The sequence below is a fragment of the Stegodyphus dumicola genome, chromosome 8, assembly GCF_044657685.1.
Source record: "Stegodyphus dumicola isolate Sdum_Otavi_A_Nest chromosome 8, ASM4465768v1".
NCBI lineage: Eukaryota > Metazoa > Arthropoda > Arachnida > Araneae > Eresidae > Stegodyphus > Stegodyphus dumicola.
Window position 1 is genome coordinate 130127467 of NC_140775.1, and position 19030 is coordinate 130146496.

Here is a 19030-nt window from a genome sequence, read left to right on the forward strand (position 1 = left end):
TAATAAATAAACAAAATAAATAAATTTTTTAAAAAGATCAATTAATTTACCTGAAATCAAAATTTACGAAATATTTTTTTCGAAAGCTAAAGAAGGAACACTTCTACACAGCCTTTCACTTTTCTTTTCGGCAGGGCACTAACGGTGCTTACATAATAGGGCCCATCAAAAGAATCAAGTTCAATGAAAATTCGGATAAAAATTTTTAACAAACTCTGCGTAACGTGAATGTTACGACTTAACCCTGTTACAACTATCCCCTAGCTCCCTATTGCATACAAAGTGGCTCACAAATACATAGTCCGCATGCTCATTCATTTATAATAGGGCCCATTCATTTTCATACATTTCATCCCACTTTGCCTTCATTTTTACGCGAAAAAAAGTGGGGGTGCAGTTCTATACCTCCCGCTCTACTGGGCCAATTGACGAAATTCAGTTTTCCATTTCTCGAAAGTGCGACTTAAGATATATATATTAGATTTATACATAGCTTTGTTCTACCTAGGCATTTGACACAAAATCGGACTTTTTCTGATATAACATACCAATTTTTTTCCATATTCCAATTTTACAACTCAAATAATGCCTAGATATTAAATTTGTAATTTTTGGCGAGAAATTTATGGAAAATTTAAATTTTACCTTGGTGAATTTTTTTCAGTTTACGCCAAGAACAATTCACTTGGCGAACTTCTTAATTTATAGCCACTTATTTTCCTTTCCTTTTTCTTCATTGTCCACAAGAGGGAAAAGTCAACATTAATACTTTCAAATAATTTTAAAAAAGTGCGTAAACTACATTTTCGTTATTAAAAGCCTATTTCAAAACGTGCAAAAATGTCGATTCCCGTATATCTTAGAAAATTTTGAATAAAAAACTCTAATTTTTTGCAGGTATGCTTATAAATACATCTACTTTAAGATAATGGAAAGCCTTTTATAGGTTACAATTAAATTTGTTTTTGAAAAATTTATAAAAAATATTTAAAAATACAAATTTGAAAAATAAATCATAATAAACAGGCGAATTTTATTTGGAATGAACCTTAATTTTGAAATATGAAAGGAAGAATCAAGTTTAATAAAAAAGAGATATTAATAAATAATATATATCAAATGCAATTAACACTGAGGAGCTAATATTTTAAAAACTACTCTTGCGATTTTTACAAATCTTGGCAGTTTGGCATAATTTGAGCCGTAAAATCGAAATATGGGAAAAAGTTGACATGTCATTTCAGGAAAAGTCCGATTTTGTGTCAAAATATTTGTATTAGAACAATGCTATATATAAATCTAATACATATCATAAGTCGCGCTTTCGAGACATGGAAATCGCAAGTTGAATGTCGTCAATCGAGCCAGTAGAATAAAAGATATAAAACTGTCCTTTTTTTTTTTTTTTTTTTTTTTTTTTTCCTGCAGTGTACTTACGTTCCGTCTTCTGTTTCACTATTCTTTAATAACTGTAATCGCTCTGCAAAATTACATCATTACCCTTCTCTTCCTTACTTATTTTATTACTTTTTACATTCTGAATCTCCGCATTCCCTTTCCCTTTCTCAAGCATATATATATATATTAATTCAGAAGTCAAACAACAAAAATCAGCGTAAATTTGCAAAAAAGCGTAAATTTTGCAAATTTACGCTGATTTTTGTTGTTTGACTTCTGAATTAGTATTTATTCGGCGTGTTATTGTGTCTTAATTATATATATATATATATATATATATTGTCATTCAGTATCTTTCATTCTCTTTTTCTCAGATTCTCATTCATTCTCAGAGCTACATTAGAAATGCACATGCATTTCTTTCTCCCGTTGGTTTTCTAAATCATGCCTTTTGAAAGTAAGCGTTGTTTATAAATAGTTCTGGGTCTCAAAAAAATAGTTTAATGTATTTTAATGAATAACTACGTGACTGATTTTTATCTAAACAAACAGAATTATGCACTCATTTAATTCAGTCATCTACGTGGCTTATATTTTGTGAAATTTCTCAGTGCTTTTGCTAAAATTTTTAATGTATCTAGTTTTGTATTGTTTTGATTTTTTATTCTATTTTACAAAAAACTCGAGGGCTATCTGCCAGGGAAGAAATATCTTCGTGGAGACATTTTAAAGGGAACTGGCTTGTATCCATAGGCGAATATAGTTTCAATTACATGGTTACAAATCTTTGTAATTCTTCCACACAATAAAAATTGAATTTTTAAACATTATATTTCCAACTAAGCAGTGTGGTTGCCAAAACAGAGTAACCGAATCCTATAGAATCGCGTCTAATTAAAAAACGCCATTTGCGAAAAACGTTTCAAAAACAAATTTGTAAATTATTCTCATTAGCCTTTATTTTTTCAGTTCTCTAAGTACTATAATTGATTCATTCATACACTTTCTTAGTCTAGCTGTAACTCGCATTCCATTTCACATTTTCTCGCACTCACTTTCTTTTCCACTGATCCGCTTTTTTTTTTTTTTTTTTTTGTTTGTTTGTTTGTTAAGACACTTTTGATCCGCATTCTTACTTTTACTTCACTACATACACTTACGCTTTTGACACACATGCGCACTCTTCTTTTACTACATATGCTCATTCTTGACACACATGCTCACTTTCTTTACTACATACGTTCATTCTTTTGATAAAATTTCGTTCAATCGCATTTATGTTACTTGATAACTTATTTACAATTATCTCATGCTCAGGTTTACATTTACTTTTTCATTTTCCCTCACTATCTCTATCTGAATCCTTTCAGATACTTTCTGTTCTAGTGAGTGCATCCAGTACCACTTAATCATTCAATATTAGTTATGATACTCATCGTTTATTTTTTGTATTATTCGTTTGGTTTAAGGTTTTCTTATTTTAATGCATCCGTTCATTCTCTTTCATTCTCGTGCATTCTGCCCTTTTTATTTTCCTCTTGTTCATTTTTATGCATTCATTCTCATCAATTTATTATACATTCATTCACGTCAATTTCTCATGCATTTATTCTCATGAATTTTTCATGAATCTAGTCTCGTTGATTTTTCAAGCATTCTTATTTATGTGCTTTCATTTTCATGCATTTTATCTTTTGCATTTCTCAGACATTCATACTAATTAATTATTCAACCATTCATTCATTCGTTCTTTCATTTTTTACGCATTCATTCTCTTTCATTTTTATTCGCATCCACTTACTAATCGCACCCACTATCACTCTCCCTTTTAATATTAATTACAATACTCTTTGTTTAATTTTTTAAAACAGCTTATTTGATTTAGTTTAGAATTTTCTTATTTTAATGTATGCATTCATTCTATTTCCTTTTTTGTGCACTTTCTCCTTTTCATTTGCCAAGCATTTGTTCTCTTTATTTTTTTTTCTTTCATTGCCATTCATTCATTCTCTATCATTGCCATTCATTCATTCTCTTTCATTGCCATTCATTCATTCTCTTTCATTGTCATTAACTCATTCTCTTTCATTTTCATACTCATTCAATTTCATTCATTGAGCTCACCCATTGTATTACTTAATATTAATTACAATACTCTTTATACAATTTATTATCAGAACTTGTTTGATTTGGTTTAGATTTTTCTCATTTCAACGTATGCATTCATCTTCTTTCATTTTCAAGCATTCTATCTTTTGCATTTCTCAGGCATTCATACTAATTAATTTTTCAATCATTTATTTTCATGCCTTCACTTTAAACCCTGTCTCAAGCTTTTTCTCATGCATTTTTCATGCATCGACTCACTTATTTTTCAAGCATTCATTTTTAATCATGTCATTCTCATTCATTTTTATTCTCAGTCATTTTCATTCGTATTCATTTGCTGAGCTTACCCACTATCACTTATTATTAGTCATATTACTCTTTGTTTATTTTCATGAAACTTCGTTTATTTTCTTTTGTGATTTGGATTAGATTTTTCATATTTTAATACAGGAATGCATTCACATCCGTTTCACATGCATTGATTCTCATCTATTTTTCATGCTCTCATTCTCATCCATTTTTTCATGCGCTTGTTCCAATATATTTTTCATGAATATAATTTTTTCAAACACTAATCCTAATTCATGTCATTCTCATTCATTTTCATTCACATTCATTTCCATTCTCATTCATTTTCATTCTCATTCATTTTCATTCTCATTCATTTTCATTCTCATTCATTTTCATTCTCATTCATTTACTGTGCGCACTCACTATTTCTCAATCATTTAATATTAGTTATAATACTCTTCGTTTATTTTTTATAAGAAGCAGACATTCCTTCTCATTCATTTCTCATGCATTCCTTCTCATTCATTTCCCATGCATTCCTTCTCATGCATTCCTTCTCATTCATTTCTCATGCATTCCTTCTCATTCATTTCTCATGCATTCCTTCTCATTCATTTCTCATGCATTCCTTCTCATGCATTCCTTCTCATTCATTTCTCATGCATTCCTTCTCATTCATTTCTCATGCATTCCTTCTCATTCATTTCTCATGCATTCCTTCTCATTCATTTCTCATGCATTCCTTCTCATTCATTTCTCATGCATTCCTTCTCATTCATTTCTCACGCATTCCTTCTCATTCGTTTCTCATGCATTTATTCTCATTCATTTCTCACGCATTCCTTCTCATTCGTTTCTCATGCATTTATTCTCATCCATTTTTTCCAGTACATTTTTCATAAATCCAGTCTCAGTGGTTTTTCAGGCACTAATTCTAATTCATTTCTTATTCCTTCCTTTTCACTTGCACTCACGTTCATTCTCATTCATTTACTAAGCGCACTCACTAACACTTTATCATTTAATATTAGTTACATTACTCTAAGTAATTAGCTATATTATTAAGAGTAACATAATTAATTATTATATTATAAAGTATTAGCTATATTAATAGTTTATTTTCCTTTTCTGATTTGGCTGACAGTTTCAGATTTTAATGCATGCGCCCATTCTGATCCATTTGTTCTAACACATTTTTCATAAGCTAGTCTGATTCTTCAAGCATCAATCCTAATTCATGTCATTCTCATTCGTTTACTGAATGCACTCACTACTACTCTATCATTTAATATTAGTTATAATACCCTTCGTTTATTTTTCATAAACTCACTTGATATGATTAAGACACAATAAGACGCCGAACAAATACTAATTCAGAAGTCAAACAACAAAAATCAGCGTTATATTTTCAAATTTTCACAGGACTAGTTTCGAAGGTTTTACCGAAACACCATCGTCAGCTGCAAAAGCGCAAATGAACGAGATACGATACAATGATCAGATAAGAAAGCCTGAACAGTAAATAAGCTATTGGCGCCATCTGTTGATTAAACCAGAACTAAAACATAATTTCTTTAAAGGCCGAAGGCAAAGATGGATTGGAATTAGGATCGTTAACTAGAACAGAAAGATTTTTTTTGAATGTGAAATGCCTCTAGAAAATCCAGTTCTCCAATGGAAGATGTTTTTTGAATAATTTTGACAGCAGAAAAATTGAAAGTGTGATTTTCGGATCAACAATGTTGGGCAACAGAAGACTTCTGTGTTTCCTTTTTTCCTTGACGAGAAATTTTAAGGCTCTCTTAGTTTGGTCAATGTAAATTAAACCACACTAGCAAGGAATCCCATAAATACCCCAAGAATGGGGTCCTCGAGTATGGAACTCTGAATTTTATTGATGGGAGAATAAACAACCCGAAAGTTAAATTTCCGCAAAATATGTGCAACTTTAAAGCTAATTGATGGAAAGAAGGGAATGACAACAGAATTTTTATAATCTCCTAAAAGAAGAGTGTGCCTTTTAGTGTGTTGAGATGAGAATTTTTTAACTGCTTGATTAATAATGTTGGGTGAAAAGCCCCTGTCAACAACTATTGCTTTTAAATAATTTAGTTCTTCATCAAGGGATAGTTTGGAGGAGCAAACTTGAAGAGCAAGGAAAACATAGAAATAAAATGAAGCTAACTTTGCTTAGTCGGATGACATGATTTAAAGTGGCAAACCGATGAAGGTTTACAGTAAACCGTAGTACTAAAGTTGGATGTGTTCCTTGTGGCCAGAATGTCGAGAAACGGAAGAGAATTGCAAGCCTCAAATTCAAAAGTGAACTGAATAGCAGGATCAATAGAATTCATTTTTGAAAGAACTTTATTTAAATCATCTTTATTACCTTCAAACAGGGTAAAAGTATCGTCTATGTAGCGGAACCATACCTGGAAGTTTAAGGTTTCAAACAATTTTGATTCATAATAATGCATATAGATATCAGCCAGGATGGGACTGAGGGAACTCACTTGATTTGGTTTAGGGTTTTCTTATTTTAATGCAGGCATTCATCCTCATCCATTTTTCACAGTAAATCTTTCATGAATCTAGTCATATTGATTTTTCAAGCATTAATTCTAATTCATATCTTATTCATTCATATTTTTTCCATTCATTTTCATTTGCATTCATTCTCATTCACTTACTGAGCGCACCCAGTATTGTTTAATATTAATTATGTTACGCTTTGTTTATTTTCTTGTTTGATTTGAATTAAGGTTTCAGATTTTAATGCATGCATTCATCCTCATTCATTTTCCATGCATTTGTTCCAATACGGTTTTCATGAATCTAGTCTGAATTTTCAAGCAATAATCCTAAGTCATGTCTCATTCATTCATATCATTTTCATTCTTTTTCACACTCATTCGTTTTCATTCTCATTCATTTACAAAGGGTGTACTCACTATTATTCTATCATTTAATATTAGTTATAATACTCTTCGTTAATTTTTTTATAAAAACTTACTTGATTTGGTTTAGGTTTTTCTTATTTTAATGCAGGCATTCATTCTCATACATTTTTCACGCATTTTTCCCAGTACATTTTCATGAATCTAGTCTCACTGGTTTTTCAAGCATTAATTCTAATGCAAGACTTCATTTATGCCATCTCGTTCATTTCTTATGCATTCATTCTCATTCCTTTCTCATGCATTCAATTTCATTCAATTCACATGCATTCAGTTTCATTCATTTCACATGCATTCAATTTCATTCATTTCACATGCATTCATTCTCAGCCATTTTTCATGAATCTGGTCTCATTGGGTTTTCAAGCATTAATTCTAATTCAAGTCTTATTCATTTATGTCATTCTCATTCATTTCTCATGCATTCATTATCATTCATTTTTCATCCATTTTTCCGGTACATTTTTCAGGAATCTGGTCTTGCTGGGTTTTCAAGCATTAATTCTAATTTATGTCTTATTCATTTATTTCATTCTCATTCATTTTCACTCACATTCACGAACTGAGCTCAACCACTATCATTTAATATTAGTTATATTACGCTTCGCTTATTTTCTTGTTTGATTTGGCTTAAAGTTTCAGGGTTTAATGCATGCATTCTTTCTCAAAAATGTTCCGTGCATTTGTTCTAATACATTTTTTATGAATCTAGTCCGATTTCTCAAGTATTAATTTTAAGTCACGATTCATTTATTCATATTGTTTTCATTCTTTTTCACACTCATTCATTTTCATTTATTTACGGAGTGCTGTCACTATTTCTCTATCATTTAATATTAGTTAGAATAGTGCTAATCTATTTTTTACAAAAAATCACTTGATTTGGTTTAGGTTGTTTTTTTGTTTTAATGCAAGCATTCATTCTCATTCATTTCTCATGCATTCACACTCGTTCATTTCTCATGCATTCAAACTCATTCATTTCTCATGCATTCACACTCATTCATTTTTCATGCATTTTTCCAGTACATGAATCATTTCCAGTACCATTTTTAATTGAATCTCGCCTCGCTGGCTTTTCTAACATTAATTTTATTAATGTCTTATTCATTTATGTCATTCTCATTCATTTTCACTCGCATTCATTATCTTTCTCTATCATTTACTGAGAGCATCTACTATCACTCTATTTTAAAATATTAGTTATATTACTCTTCTTTTATTTTCTTGTTTGATTTGGCTTAGAGTTTCAGATTTTACTGTATGCATTCATTCTCATCCATTTTCCTTGCATTTACTCTAATACATTTTTCATGAAGCTAGTCTGATATTTCAAGCATCAATCCTAATTCATGTCTCCTTCATTCATGTCATTCTCATTCGTTTACTGAGCGCACTCACTATTACTCTATCATTTAGTATTAGTTATAACACACTTCGTTTATTTTTAATAAGAAATAAGTTTATTTTTTATAAGAAATAAACGAAGAGTTATTTGATTAGTTTTAGGGGTTTTTTTATTTTAACACAGGCATTCATTCTCATTCATTTCTTTTGCACATTCTCACCCATTTTTCATGCATTTGTTCCAATACATTTTTCATGAATCTAGTCTCACTGATTTTCAAGCATTAATTCTCATTCATATGCTATCCATTTTCATGCATAAATTTTTTTCATTTTCCCGCATTGATATACTTTCGTTTAGATTCACACTCATTGGTTTCATTATATGTTTTTCCCTTTATCATCCGCACTGTTTTTTTTTCCTCTTTCCCCATCTTCCATTTAAATAATATAGCTCTTTTTCTCTTTCTTATTTTTTAACCTGCTTCATGTGGACTTTGATGATATAGTCTTAATTTATATAAGTGTGCATAAAAATAAAGTTAAAATCTAATATTTTATCCTTTTTAACTTCAGAAAAAAAAAAACAGAGGAGTTAAATATCAGGTAATGGAAAAAGCCGAATTAAAACTCATGATTCATCAGTAATGTGAAATGTGACTACTGGATATTCCAATAGATCTAATAAATTCAGGCTTCTCAAGTTAAATATTCATTTCATATGTGTTCAATTATTTTTTTCTTTTTCAATTTTAATTATGAACTTTTATTTGTTTTTTTTATGTTATTTTTTAGTTTAAAGCTTCTGTTATTTTTATTACCATTTGCATTTTTTCACTCTAGCACATATCACTGAATCTTGTGGCTTATAGAAGCTAAGAGTCGAGCCACAATCCAATATATATATATATTGGAAACTTTGTGCATTTGAAACGGCAAACTTTTGTGCATTTGAATGTCAATTTAAGATGTTGCTTGGGGCCATGAGCCGTATAATATGCATGTTTTGAAAATATTCAGGGATTTGTTCTGGAATAAAAAACATCTGATTATTTCAAGATTCTTGTAGTGTTCAAACAATCTTCCCATGAAAATAGCGCTAATGTAGTAAGAAATATGAAAATTTGGATTAATAATAATAATTTTTTTAACTTCACTGCAAGCGGCAAAAAGAGGTCTCATAAGCCATATGCGGCTCAAGAGTCATTACTTGAGACTGTTGACGGAAACTAACAACCTCGGTGGCAACACAACTTGATAATATTTACTTAAATGTAGTTGACCGGTTACGCCCTCGCTGAACTAATGTAGATGAAACACAAGAAGGACTTAAGACAAATCAAATGTCATTGTTTACAACAATGAAGTAAGAAAATTCATCTATCACGTGATTTAAATAATCATACAAGAGATCAAATTGTCACATTTACACATTGCTAATGAATCCAGAGTTTTAATTCACTTTTTTGCATTACCTGATATTTAATTCCTCTGCCTTTTGTTTTTCTGAAAACTAATCAGAACAGAATATTAGATTTTCCCTTTATTTTGGCACCACATACATATAAAAACATCCTTTCTCATAGGAAGATTAATATCATTATAACTATCAGGCAGAAAAAGCTTCAAAAGTTATTAAACTAAATTGTAACATCCATAAATTATTTGAATCAATGAATTTAAAATATGTGAAATTAGGCAATCTGGCACAGAATTGAAGAAAACGATGTATTGCTTAGACGATTAATATCGATTCCATGTTTCAGGAGCAAAATGTATTTGTGACCCATTTATTGCAAGGCAAAATAGATTTGTTTTAGCTCCCTACATATAGAAAATATAAACGCAAAGGGTAACGAAAATCAGTTTAAAAGCCAGGAACAGATAGTTTCCGTTTACGATATCACAAAATGAATTCTTTATATATAAGTCATTGTACACATAGTTCACTGTATGTGGTTTTCCTACTCGCCTTATGCAAGAATCTACAACAAATAAAATTAATGCGTAATCAATGAAAAGTATCAGTTTTCTTCGCGATTAGAGAATGCCATAAGGAAAACTGTTCCTTTTAATTCTTATCGATCAAATTTAAATTATTTGTTGCCAATTCAAGTACTTTTAAGATAAATGCAAATTAATATTTAACGAGAATTCTTAAAGCAAAGTTCTTTTTGGCAGTTATATTTTGAAGGGCATTAATCATAATGAAGATTCTGACTGAAAGACTACTTGCAATAAATATCCTTTTAATTAGCAAAACAAAGTAATTACATATACAATCCCTTGTTATAGCATATCACATAAACACTGAAATGGAGTTTACTTGAAAATGTTAATGTTACTTTTGAATACACAGAAAGTTTAGTTTCATTTTTATAAACACTTATTTTAATATTATATGATCCGGTTTACGCAAACTTTCACCAGTAGCATCTTATAGCAGCTCTAAAGATCATATAGTTGATTTCTTCGAAAAAATTTAGCGTCCTATGTCGAATTTTTGTCAGTTTATTAACTCCTAAAATAAACTCCCCTCCTTTTTGTACTTCCTTTGATTTAAAAAGATTGAATTGGTATAAGATTTTTTAAAATCATATTGACAAATTGGCTCAAGATTCAAGAGTTTTAATTATGCACTTATCAATTTCAGCTGCACTTTCACAATGCAGGTCTATTTAAAAAAACTGTGTTCTTAATTTTGTTCATTAAACATAAAATTCAATATTCTTTTAATTAAAAGCTTTTAGCATTAAATGTCTTTTCTTCTTCCATGAAGGATTTGAGTGGTTCAAGAAGCTTTTGAGATTTCGGATTTAAGAAAATTTAGAATTCATTCAACTTTTGTTTTGTAATATGTTAAATAAGAGGGATTCATTATAAAAGAATTATGCAGAAATTATGACTTTTTTCCCCAAAAATTATACACTAATAAAAACTTTAAATGCAATGTACTCGAAACAGAGATTTTGCAGATTCATACTTTTGGAATAGTGTTGGTAATATGAAATCCATTAAAATCGTAATTGTTAAGATCTCATATTGAGAAACATTAGAAAATCATTTTAAAGAAGGCAAGAAGAATATGTTTGATTTATGGCTTTGGAAAACCCTTCGACAGGACTGCAAATAACAGGGTAGGGCACCCAAAATGTAGGTAAAGATGTCATCCAAAGGCAAGAGGATGGGAAAAAACAGGAAGTTGAAGATACAAGTGGGCCAAGTGCCTCAAGGTCCGTACAAGATATGTGCTGTTGATTAAATGCGAACACTTCATTACGAGTTTGTCATTGTTATTCATTTAAATTTTTTACAATTATCTTGTTTAATACCGTAATAGCAGTAAAAGAAATTGAATTACCTCATAAAGTAGATTGCAAGAGGATACTTTGAAAGAATAACTGAGTGTTAATATTTCAATCTACACTATAGAAATATGATCGGTAAAGTTATTTTAATTTTATTCTGCTTTTATTATGAGACGTTTGAGCTAGACAAACAGGTATAATATGCAGCAAGATGTTTTAGAAACTTAAAGTATTACAATAGATAACGAATGGAAAGGTAGAATCAACGACTAGAAACAAAAAATGAATATTATTAAAATTTAAACTGGCATATTTTTTTTAAACAAAAAGAAACAGAAAAAAAACTTGACCAAATTTTTGGAATTTTTTAAGAAAATAATAAATTAGAATCTCCCATTGTCAAAATGATAGTATAATCGAAGTTGCATAAAAAAGAAAACTTAGAAATTGGTATAATGAGGCTCTTAAGTCATATTTTAAGCTTATAATACCAAAAAAATTCTTTAATAATGTTTGTTAATCTCTGCTACCCATATAGAATCTTGAAAACAGATCTGCAATGGAGTTTAAATTAAAGCACACTGGATATCAAGGAAAATCTAAAACATCAACTTCCGATTCACTATCACTAATTTATTTCGATATGATGAAGTTATTTTTTCATCAAAAAATATCCAGCGCTTTGTACAGAACCAGCTTATGTCATTTTTATTCATCTTTATATTTCTTCCATTTTATAATAAAAGACATGCACTTTAACTGCACTAAAAAATAGCCACTTCTAAAATTTCGATTCTCTTCGTTTTTGTAGCTAAATTTTTAACAGTTGTCATAAGCCAAAAGTAACCATAAGCCAACCATTTCTGTTAATACACAACTTTACAGCTGACAAATATTAGACACAATATTTAAAAATTGACTATTTTACGAGATTCTTCGTTAGGTTTAAGAATGTCTGTTCTAAAATTTGTTTATTTATTTCAAAAAAAATAAAGAATATGGCTCTCTGTGCTCTATGTAAATTTAACGCAAAGCAATTTTTAAGAATGGTCTAGACTTTTTTTTTATCATTTGATTACTTAAAATTCGAAAGTATCTCTTAATATATCTGAGTGAACTGAGCTGTTCAATAAATTATAGCAGCCAAAATGAAATTTAATTGATTTGTGGTTCAACTGATTTCGACTTGAATTTTAATATAAAATACAGAAAATTTTTCTACTGCTTTTCATATATTTCCGATGTTTAAAACTAAAATAATGTAATAGTTATTTACTTATTTATCAACGAATTGTTAAATGATTTCGTGGTGCCCATGTTAAACAGGTTTATTTTATTTGTTCTGTCAATACGCGAAGTAATCTGTCTAAGGCAGGGGCCGGTGGTGCGTGCATCACTGGTGGTACGCAAGAGAAAAATAGGTGGTATGCAAAGAAGCAAAGTATTTTCAACTATTAAATTCAAAAATTAAAACCCCAACATCCTGAGTTTTTCTTTAACACCCATAAATTTATGGGATCTGAGAATTGTTAAAGAGTTGTGGTGATAGTAGCACTTTATAGTGGTGGTACTAAAGGTTTTTAATTTTCGTTTAGATGGTACGCGTTAGTCAAAGGGTTGAGAACCGCTGGTCTAAGGGGTGGGATGTCTTCTTGAAGGATTTGCTCGTATTACAAACTGGGTTGAGGATAAGATCGAAACACCTTGCAAATTAATTACATTAGCGGGAGTGTTGTTCCGTGAATGCTGTTTGCAAGGTGTTTTTGACTATGGGTCTTATTTACTCGATAATGGCAGTCTCAAAAACAAGGGCGCAGTACAAATTTTTGGATCTATGAACGGTATTTATCACTGGCTCTGAATTCCTCAAATTCTACCATTTTTGTGTTTGTAAGGCAAATTTTCAAGAATCTGAGTATATTATGCATATTTTAATTGAACCATTAGGTACTTGAAGAAAGTAGTCGCTAATTTCTTAGCAGGTATCACCGAATATCCGTTGTTGCGGAAGATAGATAGTTTACGTTTTATGTCAATTACGTTTATAATCAAGCTTTCGTCCAATTAGACGATATTTTTGGATATTTAACCTCTTTCTCCAAGATGCTTCTTTTAATTTAAGGTATATAAACCCTTCTATATTTAAGTATTCCAGTCTATTACGATGCTGCTGAATACATAAAGCTGTTTTTCGCACTACCTATATTTTAACAGATTTATCAAGTTAACGACTTTTTAGTTCTCGACAATGGCAATAAATGCGAGCTCATAAAGAACATTTGCACTCGGCTAATAGACAAGCATAACTGATTTTCATTACCTTATTAAAGTTCTCTAAATTAAAATTATATTTTCTACTCAAATTTAATGAAATATTACACTTTAGTAGGCTTTTCAAAATTTATATTGAATTTTTATGCAGGTAGTATTACTTTAATGCACTAACAATGTAATCTGAATCACGTCAAAAGCTCGAATCTGTATTTTTTTTTTCACTTATTTCAATTGCATACATTTTCTTCGGAGATTTTCTTTCACTATGCTATAAAAAAAGATGCATATGTTATTGGATGACTGTAAAAGAACTAGTAACCTAACTCGATTTTGTACAAAACCAAATTCGGGTCAAATATTTAAACACGCTTTTCTTGAAACATCGATTTGCATATTCGTGGTTCAGACTTGTTCCTCATGGTTTCAAATTTAATGTTTATGCATTTGAAAATTATTATCTATTGTTTATATATAGTCTTATAAGCATCTGAACAATAGATAATAGAGGTACAGTCTCATAGGAACGTATGAGATACAGTCTTATACGTTTTTCGCAGAATTACTGGACCATGAAGGGAAGTTTTAAAATACGTAATAAGTTATTCTAAAAATCATAAACACATACTGTAACACGAAATGCATAGAAACACGGAAGAAGCAGTGAAGCGCTTGCTAAAACGTTATGTTGATTCAAGATCTGCCTTGCCAATTATGATAAATTTATTCATAACAAACTTACTTACAACATAAATAATTGAGCATTACAACGTAAATAAAGAACAACATTATTTTAATTCTTTTATTTTCAAGTCAATGAAGCAGATTAATCTGAAATAATATTTTAATAATTTTTTAATACCAAATGTTAAATGAAATTTCTTTTGAATTCATTCCAAAAATAAGCTTATATCAATATCAAAATATTATGAACAAGGTATTTATATTAAATATAAGATTAAACTAATAAAAGCACCGATTAACTTAAATTAGTATTCCAATATGCAAACAGTAAAGAACTAACATTTTCGGTAGGGATTTAGAGTAAAACAGAATATTTTTTTGAATATTTAAAATCTCGAAGATTTAAATAAACTTTAAAAAATTCAGCTTATTTAATTCTGGCTTTTATTGCAACTATCATATGTAGGTCCATCAGCTATAATGTACTGCGCGTTAAGCTTTAGACATCTTATTAATGATATTCGGTAAAAAGAATTTAGAAAGCTCTGGAGATAACTGATTATGGTAAATGTTAATTGCGAGAAAACTTTCTAATCAGGGTTGACTGAGAATAATTTCATAGGAGGGTACTTTTCCGTTTCGCCGGCGCAAATCTCGCCAAGCAGACTTTATTGGCGACAACATACACATAAAAAATATTTAAAAAATGTTAGTTCTAAGAATTCTTTTTTTGAAGGCATAAACATTTTAATATCGCTTAAAATTTCATAAAAAAGCCAATAAATAAAGACAATAAATTTGTTAAAAGACATTAATTTAAGAATTTACTATGCTTTCATGGTTCAACATCTTGATTCGCCGGTTCATATCACGTGACCCCAAGCGATCTCATCTCACGTAAACTACTCTACAAAAATCTAATGCTCTCAGTAATTATCTACATTAATTTCAAGTTAAATCTTAATTTGGAACACAAGTTTAAATGCAAGAAATATTTCAATGCGTACGAATAGCTTACTCAGAAATTATGTAAAACTGCAGAGCTTTACTTCACTAATGCATTCTCATTAGAATTGATGAATTTAACCCTTGACTTTACCTTTTCTATATTTTCGGCTTCGGGTAAGCGCTGTGATTGCATCCTAATTGACTTAATTACCGAAAATGGCCTTAGACATAAAAACGAACTGTCTGATAAAAATTCTATGTAATTTTATGCCAGTATTGAAAGAAACAATCAATCTGATAGGAAAAAGCTGCGACTTGTTTTGAAAATGAGGCGTAAAAGGCTACAGCGAGAATATTCCGTATGGAATCGGTTGTATACCATTATTGGCGACTTTATCGCTTGCGCCGACAAAACGGAAAAGTACCCATAGGGGTAACAAGGAAAAACAAATATTTGAATTAAATGAATGTCTTCAAATGAATAAATTAAATGACTGTATTTGGAAACACGGGTTTCTGAACCATATTTAGGAAGCAACTGCCCCCCTTCCCCAGTGTACTAGTGGTAGATAAATTCTGTTAGGTACTGCTGAAGGTGATACCGGCCCAATACCTCGTAAAGAATACGCGAAAGTTATCGGAAAATACACCTACATATTAATGATGAAAATATTTGTAAATGCAACATTAAAGTTGTAGAGAAGTGGAGAAAAGGCGTTGTAGTTTAGAACATTTGTTTCTTTTGTTTATAACTATCCTCAATAAAAGATATAAGCAGTAATTAAAAATGTGCGAAACAGCTTACTGGAACAGTTAAGTTGTCTACCCAAGATATTAAGTAGGGGTAATTTTTCAATCAGCGGTCAGTTTCAGCCTTCATCGCAAATATAGCGATTTTCTTTCACGGTAGTAGTTGTAACACAAACAGTATCCCAATTACTTCCAGAATAAACCAAGCATATATTCGAGAAGTACACACTAGAGTAAAATCAGGTGAAAGTGGTCCATGATGAAGAGTGACAGTCACCCTATAAACTGATAGTACTTTCTATTAAATCTAACCCAATCTAAGGTGTTCTCACCTAATTTTATTTTATAAGCCAAAAACTTTATAATCCAAGACCATATACCAGATTAAAAAAAAATGATAATAATTGTTTTCTTATTCAGATTAAGGTAATATACCGCACTGCTATGGCCAAGACCTCTTAATCTGAAGACAAATTTCCGAACTTTCACAAGTTAATCTCCGTTTTAAATGGAATTCATCTTGGAATCTACCAGTTGCCCAAATGGTATAGTGGTTAGGGAAGCCGACTACGATACCGAAAGATCCGGGTTCGAATCCTGGAGAAGGCGTAGTTGAAACTCTCCGTCCCTTCATAGGAGGTAATGGTGACCACGTATTAGGTGCCTCCATAATAAAATGGCCCTCACTTCCGGCCTTTGGAGGGGCTAGTGTCGAAAAAAAGACAAAATAGTGCCCACTGTTAAAAAAAAAAAAAAGTCTTGCATCTGCCAGTGACAAAAGAAGATGTAATTAAGCTTTTTTTTTTCTTTATTTTAATAAGTGATTTACGCTGATTTGAATTAAAATGTCTGTTACTACATAAAGTTACTAAAAATTAAAGCTTGGAATAAAATAATATTCAAAAGATATCAGTAAATGGCCTCATCAGAAACTACACTACCATTCTTAATGTTACTGGACTCCAGAAGATATGACATAACAGATATTTACAATTAACTTAAAATGATGAAATAAAAAAGACTGGGAAATGCTACTTACATAATATAATCGCTCCAACAAAGAGACTTGTAGTTACTGTTATTAATGTTGAGAACCTCTAAAAGTAAAATGAATGAAATAAATGATATGACTTAATAACAAATTCTTGCTAAGATAAGAAAGAAGAGATTCTGTTAGAGCTAGCTATAATAATACTTTCTCTTAGACAGAATCATAGAACCTATGCGACTTTAAAATAAAATAATCAGCAGTTCTGTAGTTAGCTTTGATAATTTTATATAAAAAGATAGTAAAATTATTTTTTCTTCATTACCTATCTTTTATATAGCGATTAGTACAAAAATTTAATTATATCTAAGATGATTCGTGGTAATATTTTAGTATATAAAACCATAATCATATTGCTAGCTCTAGAAATTTTGCTTTAAACAGCATTTTCTTTTACTCTCTTATACACAAGAATATAAAATAAATACTATTCATTAATAATTACATTAAACTCAGAAATCATGTAAAATATTCTACTCTAAAATTATGATTGAAACTGCATGATTTACAATATCCGTCTTAATGGAGTTTGCAGTGTGTATGAATTAGAGTGGATTATTTAATTACGATAAATAATACCATGGCTATTTCCCTAAGGAAATAGGTGCCTCTTTTAGGCATTTTCTACAGAAAACTACGTCCGCGAGGTTGGTCCGTTCGTCAGGATTTGAAACCGAGTCGAACTATCGGTGTTGAGAGGTCTTAATTCACTCATTCATTGACGTAATAACAACTTGTGTTATCCACAAATTTTCTTAACGTAAAAGTTATTTAAATGAACTTTTACGCAAATATATGTTTTAAGTTCTAAATAAGTATGAATTTAAAATTTGCCCATGAATGTTTGATTTAATTATAGAGGAATTAGATGTAAATAATGGAAGAGTTATTAGATGAGATTGCATGAATTATTTTATCCAAATTATTATTTGCGACTTATGATAACTTGAGGCATTTAGTTACACACTTCGCGGCTTTAACCGCTTGACTATCGGTGGGCTTCAGAAAATAATACCTAAATTATTATTTGCGACTTATGATAAATTGAGGCATTTAGTTATACACTTCGCGGCTTTAACCGCTTGACTGTCGGTGGGCTTCTCATAAAGGCTTGAAAAATTCGAAAACAAATTATTATTAAGAAAAACAGTAGTGTTTTGCCAAATGCCTCAAGTTATCAGAGCCTGCAGGTAGAATTTGAATATTTCCACGGCTTCTTAAAGATGGTTAAATAGATTTACCGAGATTTTCTTAATATGCGTTTTTATTTTTGGTCGGTTTCCGATAGAAATACCCCCGCTAAAAGGTTTCTTCTCCCTTAAACAATAGCTCTTTTTTAATTTGACATAATAAAATAATCAATTTCGTAACTGAATAAGCCAGTACAAGAAAGAAGCTAAATTTAGACAATTTAATTATCATTATTATGAATATTTAATTATTATAATTTTTTTTCTTGAGTTTGCTGATTATTTTACTCTTCAAGTGTTCAGGAATGTTATACAGAGAGTTGAAAACATTTAATTTAAAATTTTATTTAGTGCATCTTCGTGTTGTAGTATTATTAAATTTATCCGGTACTGATTCCAGAACCACTCTCAAGCAGCAATCGAAGGCTAGTTTAAATTATAGCATAAATTAATTAAAATAAGCATTTATTCTATCTTAAACTATTTGGTTTCAATTTGCAATGACAAAATAATAGATATTGTAGTTTGTATTATTCATTATTAACCTAAATTCGTTCGAGAAAAACTGCATTTAAACATGGAATGCATATTCTCACAAACCCAACCCTTTTTAAATTTAGCGCTTTTTTTTTTATCCAAAGGTTGGCAGCTTTCAGTTCAGAGGTGTTTTCTTAAGGAGTTACGCGTTTTCACATGATATTAGTATATGCTAGTTATTATATCATATAT

At 30.2% G+C, this 19030-nt stretch overlaps 1 protein-coding gene across 4 annotated transcripts in view; it reads right to left on the reverse strand.

The window, feature by feature from the left end:
* The window catches only part of LOC118181918 (dual oxidase maturation factor 1-like), a 91894-nt gene that overhangs the window by 53010 nt on the left and 19854 nt on the right, over positions 1 to 19030 (reverse strand). For all 4 annotated transcript variants that reach the window (XM_085822425.1, XM_085822424.1, XM_085822423.1 and 1 more), the window contains exon 3: positions 17103 to 17160. In XM_085822425.1, the coding sequence (XP_085678551.1) occupies positions 17103 to 17160 (58 nt within the window). The remainder of the gene's footprint in view (positions 1 to 17102; positions 17161 to 19030) is intronic.